At 37.2% G+C, this 19,099-nt stretch overlaps 1 protein-coding gene across 4 annotated transcripts in view; it reads left to right on the top strand.

The window, feature by feature from the left end:
• Positions 1 to 19,099, top strand: part of SPAG17 (sperm associated antigen 17) — a 209,669-nt gene that overhangs the window by 128,040 nt on the left and 62,530 nt on the right. For all 4 annotated transcript variants that reach the window (XR_011438724.1, XM_001500885.5, XM_023641329.2 and 1 more), the window contains 5 exons: positions 1,890 to 2,065; positions 3,984 to 4,101; positions 6,728 to 6,906; positions 8,395 to 8,554; positions 18,206 to 18,423. Coding sequence is in view for 3 of the 4 variants with exons in the window: in XM_001500885.5 (XP_001500935.1) it covers positions 1,890 to 2,065; positions 3,984 to 4,101; positions 6,728 to 6,906; positions 8,395 to 8,554; positions 18,206 to 18,423 (851 nt within the window). In the remaining variant the exon portion in view is untranslated. The remainder of the gene's footprint in view (positions 1 to 1,889; positions 2,066 to 3,983; positions 4,102 to 6,727; positions 6,907 to 8,394; positions 8,555 to 18,205; positions 18,424 to 19,099) is intronic.

Consider the following 19,099-nt stretch of genomic DNA (forward strand, 5'->3'; position numbering starts at 1 on the left):
GGCAGCTTGCTGGCACTGAGTCACTAAGATGAATAAAACCATGCTACTTCTGCTCAAAGAACTCATTGTCTAATGGGAAAAGAAAACATAAATAGACAAATAACTGCATAAGTGCTAGAAATTACATATAAACAGAGTCCTGGGACCAGCTAGAAAATATTTCAGAGAGAAAGTATAGTATCTGAGATGGGACTTCAGAGATAAGTGAGCACTATCCAGACAAAGCAACAAGGAAAGGGAATCTGATAGTAAGAACCATTTGTATAAATACACAATTGTGTGAAAGCATGACATCTTTATAGAAAGGTGAAAAGTTGAGTGTGGCTGGAGTGGAGAAAGGTGAGCATTGTATGTCCTATATGATTACTGTGTGGCAGACATCTTTAAGTAAGGAAAGGGAGATGACATGGTCAGATTTTATTTTAGGAACATAATTTTAATGATAGTTTGGAAAGTACACTGAAGTGGGGGTGCCATGATACCAGTTAGGAAACTACTGCAAAAAATGAATCAAGAGATAATGAGAATCTGAGCTAAGGTGGTAGGTAGGAATAGATAGGAGAGGCATGGTCTGAGAGAAATTTCTGAGGGCTTGGTGACTGGTTGGATGCATAGGCTGAGTCAAAAAGAGAAAATGTGAATGATCTCAGTGTCTAACTTGAGAAATGAGGCGCATGATTGGTCATGGCATCAACTCAGATTGAGGACTTGGGAGGGCTACCCTGCTTGGGAGAAGAGAGACTTATTGAGTCTGAAATGTCTCCAGGACCAGAAGCAGGGGGAGATATCTAAAAGCAGTTGGAAATATGGACCTGGAGCTGAGAAAGAGCACACCTTGAGATGTAAAGCTTGGAGTCATTAGCACAGAGATGACAGTCTGCACCCCAGTAGCAGATGAGACACTTAGATGTGATATATATCATAAAGCTGCTCAACTCTGGCTGTGTATCAAAATCACAGGTGATGCTTCACAAATATAAACGCCTGGGCCTCATCCCCAGAGTGTCGGATTCAGTAGGTGAAAGTGCAGGCCTGAGCATTTTTTTTTTAATTCCATGACTAATTATTATGGGTAGCCAGAGTTGAGAACATCTGTTGAGTAATGATAAGGGGGAAACCCCTGGGACCTAACAACATTTAAGGGATCGATCAAAGAGGAGGAGTCAGTAAAGGAAACTGAGAAAATACTTGACTGGTGAGGTAAGAGGAGATCCAGGTGGTAGTGTTATCCTGGAACCCAGCGAAGACTAGAATTCAAGACATAGGGATGCTCAGAAACTTCTGACATAGTTCCTCCACAGATCAGCTCTCCTTTTAGATTCTGACAATCCTTTAAACCCCAGAATAAGATCCATCATCTGCAAGAAAACTTCTTTTATCATCTCAGCTAGAAATAATCTATTTCTTTTCAGAATTTTTTTGTTTGTAACCTTTATGTTTCTATTTAATATGTCCTTGTATTGAAGCTATTTGACTGCAGATATTATTTAGACTATTTTGCCTTCATAGGTCTTTTATATTTTTTTTCATTACTGCCCACTGCTCCAAACATTTTGCATATAAGAACGTCTTAATAAATATTTCTCAAATAAATGAAGAGATGGTTTACTATCCGGTCATTAGAAGTTTACAGTCTATATGGGAAGGCAAGAACATATGAAATAATGACTAAATCAAATATATCAAAATATGAAGTACCTCAAATTTTTTAACTACAATCCTGATTTTCAAATCAACTACATTACCCCTGAAATCTATCCAGGTTGATAAATCATATTCAGAAAGGTAAAAATTGTTGCCAACTTGTGTAAATGTTTGAGATGTAAACTTTGTTTAACAAACAGATCAAATATAAATGTCTAATTGTTTTCTCCTTTTTCTCTTTATAGAGGATAAGGATCCTAATTTGGAAGCAATGTTGAATATCCCGTCAGCACTCACTCCAACAATAATTCCTGTGGTAGTGACTGTTCCTCAAGGCAAAGGAAAAGGGAAAACCAAAGGCAAAGAAAAGCCCAAAGACTCTATTAAAGAAGAGGAACATCCAAAAGAAGAAGAGAAAAAGGTAGGTGGATCTTGCCATGAGTCCCAAGCTCTTCTTCTGCCTCAACGTTAACTTTTTAAAAATCATGAGTTATGTCAATAGTGTTATTATAGTGCATACATTTTTATTGTGCAGACTCACTAGCATTCCTTTAAGTTTCAATTTTGCATGGACAAGAAGAGATTTGCACACAAGAGTTGGATTCCATGCCAGGAAACATATCGTCATATACAAACTGTCTCAGGTCATTCATTCTAAACTCAGAATGACTAGTTCAACATTTTTTCCACCCAGGTTCTTGAATGTTCTTTGCTTTTGGTTGGTCAAATTTCTACCATTCCTTATTTTGAATACCTTATTTAGTTCCATTGAGATAAAGAACAATTGGAACAGGAGGATCTCTAAGTAAATAATAGAAACACTTGCATTTGGTAGACTTGGACTTAGATATTGATGTGCTGAGAATTCAGCAAGACTAGAGGACAACTCGCTAGACCCCCTCTACCTCCACTCCCGTACCAAATGCAGACGCACACACGCACACGATGCAAGCCTTGACTCTAAGCATTTTCCTAATAGAAGAATATAGATCAAAAGACGTTCTAAAGGAGGGGCAAGAAGGAAACTACCTGCCTAATTTTGACTCTTTTGGTATTTACTAATATAGGGGTACAGTTTGTATAATGTAAAACCGCTCAACTTATTAGAAGAAAAAAAATGTGTTAAAAAGTGATCAAGAACCTGGATTTCAGACCCCGGCCCTTTAAGTGTTATGAGGTTTGAAAGTTGCTTAGCCTCTCTCTGCACTATATTTACATGGCTACACTAAAGGAGTTTTCTCAGGCTAGGACATTTGACCTTGTTAAGTAAAAATGTTCAAGTATTGAACAGAATAACCCCAGGTAATTCTTTAATTTGTCTGAAAGCAATTTTGTAGCAAACCAATTGGTTCACCCAACATTTTTAAAAATTGACAATAATGGAAGGGTGGTAGATCATTACTGATTTTGTGTGTAATGATAGATTTGTCATGGCATGTTCATGTCTTCAAGCATTATTGTTCATTTTAGAGAATTTCATAAGCTTTTTGCTTTGTGTTTTTAACTGAGTTTTAGCTAATTATTCATATTTTATTCTCCCTTAGTAACAAAGGCAAAACAACCTAAATGATCAACAATAGAAGACTAGTTAGAATAAACTTAAGCTCCAGCAATGGGGGACCAGTTGAAATGATTTTAGTTGCTAATAAAAGAGAGCCAGTTGGAAAAATTGAAATGATTATCATTAGGGATTGGTTGGAAGTAACCAAAAAGCTTTCATTCTAGAGTTCATATAACCGAACAAGGGATTCAGGCATAGTTAGCATGAAATTAATTAAGATTTTTTAAAGTAGACACACCCAAACCCTCATTAATTTATAAATAAGCTTTTTATTGTCTATTTTCTTTTATTGTTTTTTAATTACTACAAAAGCAATGCGTGCTCATTATAGAAAAATAAGGACACATATCCTAATAGCATAATGTCTCTAGCATCCAAACTGTAAGAATTACACAAAGAAGGTAGTGGGAATGTTGGCCAGCCCTTACACCTACCATGCAGACAGAGGCATCTTTCAGGGCCTAGCTCAAGCCCCACCTCCTCCCTGATCCTTTCCTAGTTATTCTCATTAACTTTGATATCTCCCTTTTCTGAGGAAAGATGTGCCAACAATTTGGTACTATTATTTAACTGTTTCACATGTCTGTGTGCTATTCTACAAGCAGAATAAAAATTGTACAAAGAAAGAAACTCATGAATCCTTATAAACTCCATGACAGGGCCCTCTAGTCCTGAGCAAGTCATTTTAAACACTCAGCAAGTCCTTGCTTAGTCATAATAAATCAATAACTCATTTAGAGAATGACAAGCGACTATTCACATGTTAAATTATTTACAGGAAGAAGTAGAACCAGAACCTGTTTTACAAGAGACTGTTTATGTTCCCACCTTCCAAAACCTAAATGTGTCTTGCCCCAGTGGGCTTCTAGTGACCTTCATTGGCCAAGAGTCTGCAGGTGAGTGCTAGCTGGGGTGGGTTGGTGAGGCAAGGGCGCAGAAAATCATGTAGAAAACAGTTAAGGCACCACTGAAATTGTGTATTTTCCTACCAGTTACACATACTTGTTGCTGATAATGAACAATAGGCTAATAATTATGATAACCATATTTTGAGCACTTACTATGGGCCAAGTACTTAACATACAGGACAAAATACAACTACTCTAAGCTAAGTCCTAATAATTCCATTTTACCAAATAAAGAAATCGAGGCTTCAGAAGGTTAAGTAACTTACCAAGTCACTCAACTCCTAAGTGGCAGTGATAAAATGCCATTTTTGGTCCAGTGATGGCAAAGCCAATGCTCTTACTGTGTGACCCTATCTTGCTGCCTCTACAAAGGGCCAGAGGTATGGTGCTTTGCTGGTCTGATCAAAACCAAAGACAGTGAACGCAAAGTAGATAGAGATAATTGCAGGCTAAATAGATGAAGAAAGCTGGTCTTGTTGCCAGGTATCAGTATATAATTTTAGAGGATCTGTTATTTCTGTGAATTCTGTACATAGCTACTAACCTATTAAGATGAATAAATAAGTACAAGTAGGACTTCTTTAATTAATCTGATGGGGCATCCACATTGGTGACTGAATGTGAATATCATTTAAATGGAGACCCACTATTGCAGTAGAATTAGGGAGGTGGCCACAAAGCAAGCCCTGAACTAGGACTTGAGTTCCAACCAACTATATGGCCCTTTCAATTACTTAGTGTCTCTAGACCATGTTTCTTCATCTGATAAATGTTATATGATATGAGTGGATCCTGATTTTTTTCACAACCAAATATCCTCTTTATTATGGTTCCCTTATGTACACCATATTTGAAAAGTGTATCTATCACAGAAAAAGCATATGTATTTGAAAAATAATTCAATGTCATATTTACTTCCCAGCCAAAGAAAACTGAATGTTGTAATCTATTTTGTCTCAATTTTGCTTTTCATTAGGCTTTCTGAATTATGAAAAATAGACCATGGACCCTTGCTTCAATTTCCAAGGATTGCTAGTGGTCCATGTTTTCATGGGATTGACTGTGTGTGCTGTTAAGACTGATGGCCACTAAGGGTCTTCCAAAGTTGAAGATGCTATGAGTGCACTGAGAGAGATATTGTTTTCAAGTTCAAAGACATATTTGTTTGTTTGCTTGCTTGATCCTGTTTCAAAACCCAGCTTTTCTATTAGTTTCATTGTCTAATCTGATATTTTCATCCTTATGTCAGAGAAGACAATGTGGTTAATAATAACTCTGCCTGGAACACATAATCTTTTTTAAATCTTCCGTATATTATAAATATCCTAATTCATGTCTGAACATAATTACAACATAAATACCAAAGTAGCAATATCTTTATCAGGGTCAGCCATGGACATAGAGAGAGAAGGTCACATGATGTAAGGAGAAAGACTTGAGTTCTTTCCTGTGTGATCTTGGACAAGTCATAACCCCTCTCCGCCTAATTTCTTCATTTATATAATAATGTCATGTACTAAACATAGTTTTAGAAGTATTAAATGAGAAAATACTTTCTAATCTGGAATATATTATTCCAATGTTACGTTTTTGGTTTTTGGGTTGTGATAGAGGTGGTTGTTTCTACGGTGTAAGAAAACGGTTAAGAAGAGACCTGGTTCAAATCCGGGGTCTGACACTTGCTGGCTGTGTGACCCTGGAGAAGTTATAATCCTTCCAAGCCTCTACTTATTTATTCGTCTGGAAACTCTGGAAAGTGAAAGTGTCTACTTTAAAGGGTTGCTGAGGTGGGCTGACTAAAATACACATACAAAGCATTGAACATGTAGAAATATCTCAGTAAGTGTTTGTTTTATCATTATTATTACTTCTGTGACTTGAGGAGTATCATGAAAGGCCTTCATTCCAAAATATCTTCCCATCAGTGTGATATAGGCCTTGAAGTGCCATCGTTACATGTTAATAAGCCACTTTATAAATTGGGAAAATTATTGTTAGCAAAAACTGAGTAGCTACTCTGTGCCAGATATTCTCAATAATAATAGTGCTTTCTTTTGGAGGAACTTATTAGGTGCTTTTATCCTTGATTGCCAGCTAAGAGTAGAACCCTGAAAAAACTCTGGATTTGGTTCGGGATGGGGATTATGTTAACTTTGGAAGATGATGAATGATTTAGGAAGGGCAAGCTCAGTGAGTGACTTCCCCTGGGGCTCCAGGCAAGCAGAGGACACCAGAGGAGCAGTGCGCATCCAGGAACAAGAGCTTACTCAAAGTGACAGAAAAGTACCAATGGGGAGCAGAGGGAACATCTAAGACAGCAAAGCTCTGCTTCTTGCCTAGTTTTCCCCTGGAATGTCCTGGACTTCATTAGAGAAAATGGCTGATACATGAGAAGGTACCTAAGAAGTACATGTAGATGATCTTGTCTACTACATTCGGCTATAACAAAGGCAGCAAAGAACCAGTACACTGAGCCATCTGTCATGACGTGGAAACTGCCCTATTATTCATATGTGGACAAAAGAATGAAAAAAATTAGGCAAGAAAATAAAATCCCAGCCACATAGCGTTGTCCAGTTCACAGTAAGGTTATTTTTGTTGTTGTTTATTTAAGATCACCATGTTATGGATGAGGAACCCACTTGGGACATCATGGTCCGACAGAGCTACCCCCAGAAGGTGAAGCACTATGAGTTCTACAAAACGGTGATGCCACCAGTGGAGCAGGAGGCATCGAGAGTTATCACTAGTCAAGGCACTGTTGTCAAATACATGTTGGATGGATCCACACAGGTAAGAGAATATGTTAGACAAATTACTCTCTCCTGCTGCAAAGGAAGGAGCTGTGGAAGGAGCTGCTTACAAACAAGCTACGGGTAAGGAACAGTATTGTGACAGGGGGGAGGAACAACCCACTTGAAAATGAAATGAAACTTTAAAATGACAAATAAACAATAGAATAGGTAGAAGAAAAAAACACTATCTGTGCAATCCAGGATCCAAATAAACTTATCTTTCTACATACGATCCAAGATTACAGACTGAACACAGTGTTTACTTCTGCTCCCTCTCAAGGCACCTTAAAATGATATAAAAATACTTTTAAATAATAAATTCATAACAGTACTAGAGAACAACAAAATGTGTCATCAATAGATCAGAAGATTGGGAGAATTCCTAGAAAATGCAAGTCGGATGGGATAAGACTGATGAAGAAACAGGGGCAAATATTAAAACACATGAAAGAAAAAAATCCCGCAGCGAAATTAAAAATCAAAATAGGAGTTCTAACACAGACATTTCACAGATGGAGCTCTGAAAATCAGGCGGGTGCCCCAGGCAACTCACTACTACCTAGAAGGTGGGAACCAGAAACCATAATATCCCAAAGCCATATGCCCTGCTCCATCCCTCGCCAGTGATCACAGAGAAGGAGCTCCTATGCCCAGACACCACACTACCAAAAGGTGAAAAGGGGTTCTTGATGAGAAATATGACCATGCACCCGAGGATCATCAACCTTGGAGAAAAGCCAGTCCTGTGAAAGTAATGTACAAAATTCAATAAGTTAAAGAAATAGCATTTAAAAACAAGAGTAAATAGTGGCTGGTCTGGTGGTGTAGTGGTTAAGTTCATGTGCTCTGCTTTGGCAGCCCAGGGTTTGTGGGTTCAGATCCTGGGCACAGACCTAGCACCACTCATCAAGCCATGCTGTGGTGGTATCCCACATAAAATAGAGGAAGACTGACACAGATGTTAGCTCAGCAACAATCTTCCTCAAACAAAAAGAGGAAGATTGGCAACAGATGTTAGCTCAGGGCCAATCTTCCTCACGAAAATAATAAATAGATAAAAACAAAATAAATATGTGCTAAAGTTCTAAAAAGTTCTAGTTATTAAAGTTATTAAAGTTCTAGTTATTAAAAAGATTGAAATAGAGTGGAGAATTCCCCAATTGCATAGGGGAAGGGTGAAGAATAGGAAAAAAAACAAAAAACCTCAAATCAATCCAATAAAAGACAAGAAATAAAAAGAAAAGAAACAAAATGGAAAGTAAGTGGAAAACATAAAATAATATTATTGTGCTGGTTATTAAACTATTGTCTTTGAGCTCCACACCTACCCTTCTATCAGATGCTTTCTGGTGCCGTGTCTGGAGGTGGAAATAGTATTTCTTCTTTGGATTAATTTTAACCTATGTCAGTTTGACACACAGTGTTCATTGTTAACCAGTCTGTTCCTTGCTTCTGAGAATACCGACAACTTTTGCTTTTCCTTCAGATTCTCTTTGCAAATGGCGCTGTGAGCAGTAGTCCCGATTCAGGTCCTGTTTGTCCTCCTCCTGAAATGCCAGCGAGCCCTCATAACGGAGACTTGATGGACAGTGTTTCTCAGCAAAAATCAGAAACAGCACCGTCTGAGACTGTCATCACAAAGAAAGGTAATAATTGAATCCTCTCAGTTTATAATGGATTTAGTGAAGTGCTTAATTAATGTTCAATATCACTGTTATTATACTTCTCAATGAATATATTCACATATATCACATGCATATATGTGAATTTGAATTGGAATCACGACATTACAGTTTCTTGAACTGCTTTTTCTCCTAGTAGTAAATAATGAAGATTTTCCTATGCGTTATGTACTCTTACACAACATTAGCTCTAGTGCCTGGGCTGCTGTTTGAGGGTTAGTTGAGCAGATCAATGATGTCAAGGTTCTGCATGGTCATCTCTGTAGTTCTCTGACCTTTTCCTCAGGGTTGCAAGAAAGCCACACAGCTCCAGGCATGAGGTCCTTATATAATAACTTCCAAAGCAGAAAGGAAAGAGGGTGAACAGAAAAGCTTTCAAGCGTCTCTCTTTATCAGGGAAGAAACTATTTTCCAGATCCTCCCCACCGGCAGACTTCTCCTCATACCTCATTGGCTGGAGCTGGCCAAGTGGCCAGGGACCCAGGCTGAGAAAGAAAGTATCTGACATTTTTGGCTTTTTTTCTCAGGAGATGAGCACTATTATTAGGGAAAAAAGAAGGTGGATAACAGTTGGCTGAGCAATCAGCTGTGTCTGCCCTAATCTAAATTGCACAGATGCTCTCCTCGGAGACATTTCCAGCTTACGCCCCTACCTCCAGCACAGTATGAAAATGTCTACTTCCTCATACCCTTGCCAATACTGGATTTTCTTGTTCTTTTAATCTTATTCAATTTGATAGACAATTAATACACCTTATTATGTTAATTTTCATTTCTTTGATTACTGGGGAGTCAAACATTTGAAGCCTTTTTTTTCTTTTTGTGAATTTTCTATTCACGTCTTTTCTTGGTTTACTATTGGAATCTTCCTCTTTTTCATATTTATTTGTAAGGGTTCTTTATATATAAGCAATGTGTGCTTGTGTACCAGCACAATCCTAAATACTTTAAAATTTTAAATCAGCTCATCCTCACAGCAAACCGTTGAGATGTATATTTTAATAATCTCAATTTACAGATGAGGAAATTGAGACACAGAGAGGTTATGTAACTCCCTTGAGGTTGCTTAGCCAGTAAGTTGTAAAGCCAGGATTTGAGTCTGGGCGCCTGACTCCTAATTTACGCTGTATCTCATGTGTTACAATTTTTCTCAATTTCTCATTGCCTTTAATGATCTGAGACCAATATTTAATCTTTTTTGTCAGTTTCACACATCTCACCACAGTAAACAGTAACCTTGTATGGAGGCAAACTGAATTCCTTTTTTTTTGGTTACTCAAAATTTAGTGAAATAGATTTTCCTTTAGTCGTAGCAGGAGGTTCCTGGTTGAAGTGAATGAAAGTGTCCCCAAAGCTTTCCAAACTTCTCAGCCCGAAGCTTCCCTCTGTGTTGAGACGAGAGGATTTGATGTAAGGGCAGCCACTTCTAGAGCCTAACCCACTTCCGAGAGACTTCTGCCTCCAGCATGGTGCGTTCCAGATTTCTTCACAGCCCTTCCATCCTAGATGATACAGTCACTTTTTAAAAATCTAATAGATTTTATTTTTTAGAGCAATTTTAGGTTTACAGAAAAAAATGAGCAGAAAGTACCGAGTTCCCATACACTCCCTCTCTTCCCAGCTGGCAGTTTTCCCTATCATTAACTTCTTGGAAGTGCGATTTGTTTGTTTCCGTTGCTGAACCAATACTGATACATTATTATTAACTGAAAGTCATAGTTTCCTTTGGAGTTCACTCTTTGTTGTACAATTCTATGGGTGGTTTTTTTTTTTTTGAGATTGGCATCTGAGCTAACATCTGTTGCCAATCTTCTTCTTCTTCTTCTTCTTCTTCTTCTTTTCTTCTTCTTCTTCTTTTCTTCTTCTCCTTATTCCTCTCCTCCCCCTCCTCCCCCCCACAAGCCCTCCAGTACATAGTTGTATATTCTAGTTGTAGGTCCTTCTGGCTCTGCTTTGTGGGATGCCTCCTCAGCATGGCCTGATGAACCATGTCGGTGCCCAGGATCTGAAGTGGCGAAACCCTGGGCTGCCCAAGGGAAGCATGCGAACTTAACCACTCGGCCACGGGGCCAGCCCATCTATGGGTTTTGATAAATGTGTGATGTCATGAATCCACCACTACAATATCATACAGAACTGTTTCACCACCCTAAAAATCCCATGTGCTATTTATTCATCCTTCTCCGGTCCCCTATCCTGAACTACCCCCACCGTGAACTCCTGGCAGCCATTGATCATTTTGTTGTCTCTATAGTTTTCTTTTTTCCAGAATGTCATGTAGTTGGAATCATACTGTATGTAACCTTTTCAGACTGGCTTCTGTCACTTAGTATTACGTATACATTTAAGATTTCTCCATATCTTTTCATGGCTTGATGACTCATTTGTTTTTATCAAAGAGTAATATTCTGTCATATGGATGAGCCACAGTTTGTTTATCCATTCACTTAGTGAGGGATATATTGGTTGCTTCCAGTTTTGGGCAATTGTGAATAAAGCTGCTTATAAACATTTGCATGCAGGTTTTTGTATTGATGTAAATTTTCAATTCATTTAAATAAAATACCTGGGAGCATGATTGCTGGAATGCGTATGTTCAGCTTTGTAAGAAACTGCCAGACTGTCTTCCAAAGTGGCTACACCACTTTGCATTCCCACCAGCAATGAATGACAGTTCCTGTTGCTCCACATTCTTGTCTGCATTTGATATTATTAATTTTTTGGATTTTAGTCATTCTAATAGGCATGTAGTGGTATTTCATTGTTGTTTTAATTTTAATCCCTGGTGATATATAACATTGAGCATCTTTTCAGATGCTTATTTACCAACCGTATACCTTCTTTGGTGAGGCGTTTGTTGAGATCTTTTGTCCATTTTTAAATTAGATTGTTTGTTTTCTTAGATGCATTTACTTTTAGAAGTTATATTTTACTAGTGCTTTCTGAACCTGCTGGGTAAGGACCACCCCTACCCATACCTCTGGCACATTCCAAGCCTTCTCTCTCTATTTCATTTGGGATCCTGCTCTATTCATTTTAGGTACTGCCCACACAATTTTCTCCCAGGATGAGATACTGTCCTTTTGGAATTTTGCTTGTTGGAAAATTCTGAGAGCTATGAGCTCCTACACTTACCTCCTCCCTGTTCATTCCAGTAGCTCTTTCACATCTATCCCTGTGGGCTTGCTCTTCAGCTCTGCTTTTGGCAGCACTGGTGTTCAATTGAAGTTTGATGGTTTCCCTAGGTTTTCTACAAATGTAATTTCTGGATTTTTTCCATTGTTATTATTGCTTCCTATGATATCTAGAATGAGAAGAGGGAAAATTCACAACTATCCTACTGCTACATACCTGAAAAAAATAGGAAGTCTTTCATATGTCTTTCAGTTTATTTGCTATTCCTTTTTATCTTTCTAAGGTGGATACTTAGTTCACTAATTTTTAGGCTTTCTTCTTTCCTAATATAGGCATTTATGGCTATAAATTTCCTTCAAAGTATTGTTAGCTTCATCCTAGGAATTTTAATACCAAGTTTGTTGAGATATGATTCACATACCATAATATTCATCCTTCAAAGTTTTAGTATATTCACAGAGTTGTGCAACTATATTCACTATCTGATTCCAGAGCATTTTCATCACCCCCACCTCCCAAAAACCAGTACCATTAGCAGTCATTTCACCTCCTCCCCAGCACCTTGGAACCACTAATCTACTTTCTGTTTCCATGGATTTACATATTCTAGAAATTTTATATAAATGGAAACATAAATATGTGGTCTTTTGTGACTGGCTTCTTTCATTTAGCACAATATTTTCAAGGTTCATCTATGTTGTAACATGTGTCAGTACTTTGTTTTTATGGTTAAGTAATATCCATTGTATGGATATACCATGGTTTGTTTATCCACTCATCAATTCATGGACATTTGGGTTGCTTCCACTTTTTAGAAGCCACAAATAAAGTTGCTATAAAAATTTTCGTGCAAGTTTTTGTGTAGACATTTGTTTCTTGAGTAGATACCTAGGAGTAGAATTGCTAGGTCGTATAGCAACTGCGTTTAGCATTTTGAGGACCTGACAGACTGTTTTCCAAAGCAGCTGCACTAGTTTACATTCCCACCAGCAACAGATGAGGGTTCCAGTTTCTTCACATCCTTGCCAACACTGTTATTGTCTCTCTGTAGCCATCCTAGTTGGTGTAAAGTGGTATCTCCTTTTGGTTTTGATTTGCATTTCCTTAATGGTTAGTGATGTTGACTGTCTTTTTTTTTTTTTTCTAAAGATTTTATTTTTTTCCTTTTTCTCCCCAAAGCCCCCTGGTACATAGTTGTATATTCTTTGTTGTGGGTCCTTCTAGTTGTGGCATGTGGGACGCTGCCTCAGCGTGGTTTGATGAGCAGTGCCATGTCCGTGCCCAGGATTCGAACCAACGAAACACTGGGGCGCCTGTAGCGGAGCGCACAAACTTAACCACTCGGCCACGGGGCCAGCCCCATGTTGACTGTCTTTTTATGTGCTTAGTGGCCATTTGTTTATCTTCTCTGGAGAAATGTCTATTCAAATCCTTTCCCCAACTTTTCACTGGATTATCTCTTTATTGTTAAGTTGTAAGTATACTTTGTTTATTTTGGATACAAGTTCCTTATCAGATACATGATTTGTGAATATTTTCTCTCATTCTGTGGATTGTCTTTCCACTTTCTCCATGGCATCCATTTTGATTAAGTCCAATTTGTTTGATGCAGTCCAACTCTCTTTCATTGCTGGTGGGAATGCAAAATGGTGCAGCCACTTTGGAAGACAGTTTGGCTGAACATATACATTCCAGCATCATGCTCCTAGGTATTTTTTTCCTTTGATTGCTAATGCTTTTGGTATCATATCTAAGAAACCATTGCTTAATCCAAAGTCACAAAGATTTATTCCTGTTTGCTTCTAAGAGTGTTATAGTTTTAGCTCTTGCATTTGGGATTTTTTAATCCATTTTTATTTAATTTTTATATGTGGTATGAACTAGAGATCCAAATTCATTCTTTTGCATTTGTTAAAAAGACAATTCTTTCCCCCATGAATTGGTTGGCACCCCAGTCAAAAATCAATTGGCCATAAATGTATGGGTTTGTTTTTGGACTTTCAGTTCTACTCCACTCTTCTATATGTCTATGCTTATGCCAACAGCTCACTTTCCTGATTACTATGGCTTTGCAGTAAGTTTGAAATTAGGAAGTATGAGTCATCCACCTTTGTTATACCTTTTTAATATTATTTTGACTCTTCTGGGTCCTTTGCATTTCTCTATGAATTTTAGGATCAAGTTGTCAATTTCTGAAAAAGAAGCAGCTGGATTTTTTATAGAGGTCCCATCGAATATGTAGATAAATTTTGGGAGTACTGCCATCCTAACAATATTGTCTCCCAATTCACGCACGTGGGATATCTTTCCTTTCATTTAGGTCTTCTTTAATTTTGTTCAATGCTATTTTGTAGCTCTCAGTGTACAATTATTACACTTGTTTTGTTAAATCTCCCCTAAAATATTTTATTTTTCTTGATGCTACTATAAATGTAATTGTTTTCTTAATTTTGTTTTTGGATTGCTCATTGGTGTTTACTCAAACAATTGATTTTGTGCGTGTGTGTGTGTATATTGAGCTTGTATCCTGAAATCTTGCTGAACATATTTAATCTCATCTTTTTTGTTTTGTGGCAACTCTGGAAATAAGATCCCCACCCTCAGTGTTTGTTGTTGTTGCTATTATTGCTGTTTGTTTAGTCACTGTCCTGAACTTGTTCTGGCAAGTCTGTTTCCTTTGTCCTGTGTGGCCACTGAGGTCTCTGCTCAGTCAGTTTAGTGGTCAGCTAATGATTGGACAGGGATTTCCTCAGATACCTCAAACCGAAGTCTGCCAGCCTTTGCCAAGGGGCTTTGTGTGCTTATTGGGGGATGCCTTCATCACTCTTGCAGTTTAGACCCTAGCTTTAGCCTCGACCAGAGGCAAGAGATTTGGTATTTCTCAGGTCTTTCCTGGGCATGAGTGCAGTCCTGCATGTGCATGTAGCCTTCTAGAGTCCCAAGCAAATGTCAGAGTTTTTCAAAGTCCCCTATGGACATCTCATTCTTTAGTTTTTCTTTTTTTTAGTCAGCCTCTTGTTTGCCCTCTTATTGCTGCCTCAGGCGGTCACATTGTAAACAATTGCTACTGATTGTTTCACCAAGGGACTCAGAAAAAGACTGTTTATAATGAGTGAATTCTGACTCAGGTCAGAATGAGGCTTTACAGGAAGTTTTCAGACAAGTCAAACAACGACAATTCTCTGGAAATGGAGCTTTTAGGGAGAATTCCAAGTGCATCTGCCCCCTCCAGTGGCTGCTAGAATATTGGTTTTTACAGCTACTGTGATTCTGAGGCTACTGTTTTTTCAAGGCTACAGAGGAGCTGGAGATGGGGATGGCTGGAGGCTGGGAATGGGGCAAGTTATAACACCACAAAGCAGTTGCTCTTTGCTGAGATTCAGCTGTTTTCTTGAATTGTTTCTCAGATTGTTGCAATTCTTTGGTTTATTTCCAGAGTTCTTAAAAAGTTGATCTTGATCATTTTTTCCAGTTTTCTCGTTTTGATGGAGGAGTGACTTTTCAAAGGTCTCTACTTGCCATTCCAGAAGGGCTTCTCCCATCTCACAAGAAATAATATGTAGTACTTTTGTTATTTTTTAGTTCTAAATATTTTCTAATTTCCTTTATGACTTCTATTTTGGCCCAGAAGCTATTTAAACTTGTTTCTAAATTTCCAAGCCTATGTAGTTATTTCTGGGGTTTTCTTATAATTGATTTTTAGCTAATATTTTGATATTTGTTGAAACATGATATACAGCCTCATATGTGGTCAAGTGTTTAAAAAATTCTGGGGGTGATTGAAAAGGGCATGTATCCTCAATTTATCGAGTACAGTATTCCTTTTATATCTATTAGATCAAACTTGTTAGTTGTGTTGTCCAATATATAGCCAAGTTCAGCAAACTCTTCTTTAAAGGTCAAGATAGTAAATATTTTAGACTTTGTGGGCCATGTGGTCTGTGTCACAACTACTCAACTCTGCCCGTGTAGCATAAAAGTACTCATAGGCAATACGTAATCAAATGAGCATGCTGTATTTTGTTGCAATAAAACTTATTTTTTGACACTAAAATTTGAACATCGTTTAATTTTCTTATGTCACAAAATATTATACTTCCTTTGAGTTTTTAAATTATGTAGAAATGTAAAAAGAATTATTACTTCACAGAATATACAAAAACAGACAGTAAGCCATATTTACCCCACAGGACAAAATTTGCCAAACCCTATTCTATATCCTTACAGATTTTTAAATCTACTATATCAATTTATTCAGCAGAATTATGTTTAAATTTCCTGAAAGGGTAGAATAGTTTATTTAGTGCTGTGCTCCTTATAATTTAATCTTTATTTTTAAAATAATTATATCTTTTTTATAGTTCTGTCAGATTTTCCTTTATATATTTTTAGGATATGATTTTAGATACTTACAAATTTAGAGCTGTTATATCTTTATGGTGAATTTAACTTTTTATCAGTGTATAATGAATGTTTATCCTAGGATTTAGGATTCTTTTTTGCCCTAATGTCTATTTTGCTTTTATTAGTATAGCTACACCAGCTATTGTTTAATACTTTTACAGTATAATTTTTTCTGCACTTTATATTACTTTCTGTGATTTATGTTTAAATGCTTCTCTTGTAGGCAATAAGAAGGTGGATATTTTAAAAATTCAGTTTGACAATTTTTGTCTTTTAACTGGAGACTTTAGTCTATTTATTGTATAACAGATATTTTCTAAAAATATCTTTATATTATCCTCATTCTTTTTTTTTTTTTAAGATTGGCACCTGAGCTAACAACTGTTGCCAATCTTTTTTTTTCTGCTTTATCTCCTCAAACCCCCGTACGTAGTTGTATATCATTAGTTGCAGGTCTTTCTAGTTGTGGGATGTGGGACGCCACCTCAATGTGGTCTGACGAGCAGTGCCATGTCTGTGCCCAGGATCCGAACCCTGGGCCACCACAGCTGAGCATGTGAACTTAACCACTCGGCCATGGGGCCGGCCCCTTATCCTCATTCTTGAAATATGATTTTACTGGGTATAGAATTCTAGATTGACAGGTATTTTCTCTCAGTATATTGACAAAAATTCTCTATATTCTTCTTGCTTCCAAAGTTGCTATGGAAACTTGGTTGTCAGTCTAATTGTTGTTGCTGTAAAGATAATCTCACTGCTTTTAAAATATTTTCTTTTTTTATTAGAACTTAAATATGATTTAACTAGTTGTAGATTTATTTTTGTTTATCCACATGGGAATACACTGGGTTTCTTGAATCTGTAGATTACTGTCTTTCATTGATTCTGGAAAGTTCTCAATAATTATCTTTTCAAATATTGTTTCCAATCCATTTCTTTCTCTTCTTCATCTAGAATTCCAATTAAGCATATTTTAGAGATTTTTTTACCTGTCTTTGATTATTTCTATCACTTTGGCTCTCTGAGCTTCATTCTAAATAATTTCTGCAGATCTATCTTTCATTTCATTTTAATGCTCTGGAAATATAAATAGGTCCAAATTAAATCTTAGGGCAAAAGAAAGGCTTAGCTTGAGGTATCTGTCTTCTTTGAGTCCCTTCTTAGTTGAGTCTGTGTCTTAGGCCAAGATCCATGCCCTGATGCACATTTCATGGTGTGAATCTGAAGAATCTTCCTGGAGTTAATAATCCTTCACTATCTTTGCTTGTAATTTCTGGGTCTGAGTTTACCTCATTGTTGAGGCTTGATAACACTGGCAAATCTCATCTACAGATTACTCATTATTATTCATACAAAAGGAGTAAATCTATCCTGATAGGGGCATTGAGATATTATTCACAGAAGTCCATGAGAGTTTCTTCAGTTCTAACTTTCTGTCCCAAATGTATGGTTGTGAGAGGGGATAGAGAGGGAGTGTGTATCAGATGATTACCAATATAGTAATTAACTGTGAAAATCCTCTCTCCTGGCGAGAGGCCAAGGATATGCCTGCTTATTAAGGTTCTCCAGATTCAGAGCTTAAGAAGGATGTTTCTTAACTATGACTGACAAAAATGACAAAATCAGAGGAATGAAGAGTTAAAAATTTAGCAAAATGCTAGAGTCCAATAAGTCAAAAAAAGGAGTCTGAAAGTTTGACAAATACATGAGAGAAAAGGTAGGCTTTAAACACCAGGGTACAGAAGTCAAAATCTGGAATCTAGGGAGATATAAACAAGACTGAACAGTGTACAGAAATTGAGCAGAATAGGTATTGCACCATGAGAGTGAACTGTGTATACATGTGTTATGTTTAGGGGGAAGGGGGGGAATCTAGCCAAAGTTCAAGCACCAAGATTAAGATATTCGTAACCTGATATTTTCCCTCTTTAGAAATAATATAGTTAATGAATACTACTTAGAATTTCTATGCTGCAGTGTCTGAGGTAGCTTACGCTGTATCAAATTTAATGAATAATTTATATAATTGATATTATAGTTATACTGTTGTGTTTCATTTTACTTGAACTTCCACAGGAAAAGGTCACAAAAATCAGTCATCAGTGCCACATACGAATGAAATCCATGAACCTCCCCAAGAGGTAGTTCAAATAGTAACACCTGTGGAGGTTCATGTAGGCACCTGGTTTACAACTACACCTGACGGAAATCGGATTGGCACCAAAGGATTAGAAAAAATAGCAGACTTGGCCCCATTCTTATCCTTTCAGGCCACAGATCCTGTCAATGGAACGGTATGGCAAACTATTGTATATTGCAGAATTTTCTAAATCATGAGAGTTTCAAAACAATGCATAGAAGAGTGCCTGGAAAATAATAAATTTTCTATAACTATTTGTTAAGTAGTGGATGGATGGATGGATGGATGGATGGGTGAATGGATGGATGGATCCATCTTCCCAAATATAAAAACATTGTGTTGTTTATTTGACCAGCATAGTGTATCATGAAATACTAACTTTTGAAATGAGAGGCAGATCATGAATTTTCTGTACCACTTTTAAGACCTGTAAGATTACTTGTGTCATATATCTCTTGATGATGAATGCGTTTGTCTTATCTGCTAGGAGTGAAAGGCTGTGCCTTATTCCTACTCCTTTGTGTGCACCTGAAGTGAGTGATAGAAATTTGTTCATGATCCTTGACTTTGAAGAAATTATGATATGTCTAAGGAGTTTCTCACATTAAATAAGTCAAGAATTCAACAACACAGAACAGCTATACAAAATAATTTATTTGCAGTCTAAAAATAAGCAACAAATGAGTGGTATAGAAAATAATGGTTTTGTTTATGATGTGAAATCAAAACTCCTGGGATGACCAATAGTACCTTCTATGCTCCAGGCTTTCTGTTAGGGGTTTGGCATACATGCTCTCATTCAGTCCTCACACCAATGAATGTTTTTACAC

This window comes from Equus caballus, chromosome 5 (assembly GCF_041296265.1).
Source record: "Equus caballus isolate H_3958 breed thoroughbred chromosome 5, TB-T2T, whole genome shotgun sequence".
In the NCBI taxonomy this organism is placed as follows: domain Eukaryota; kingdom Metazoa; phylum Chordata; class Mammalia; order Perissodactyla; family Equidae; genus Equus; species Equus caballus.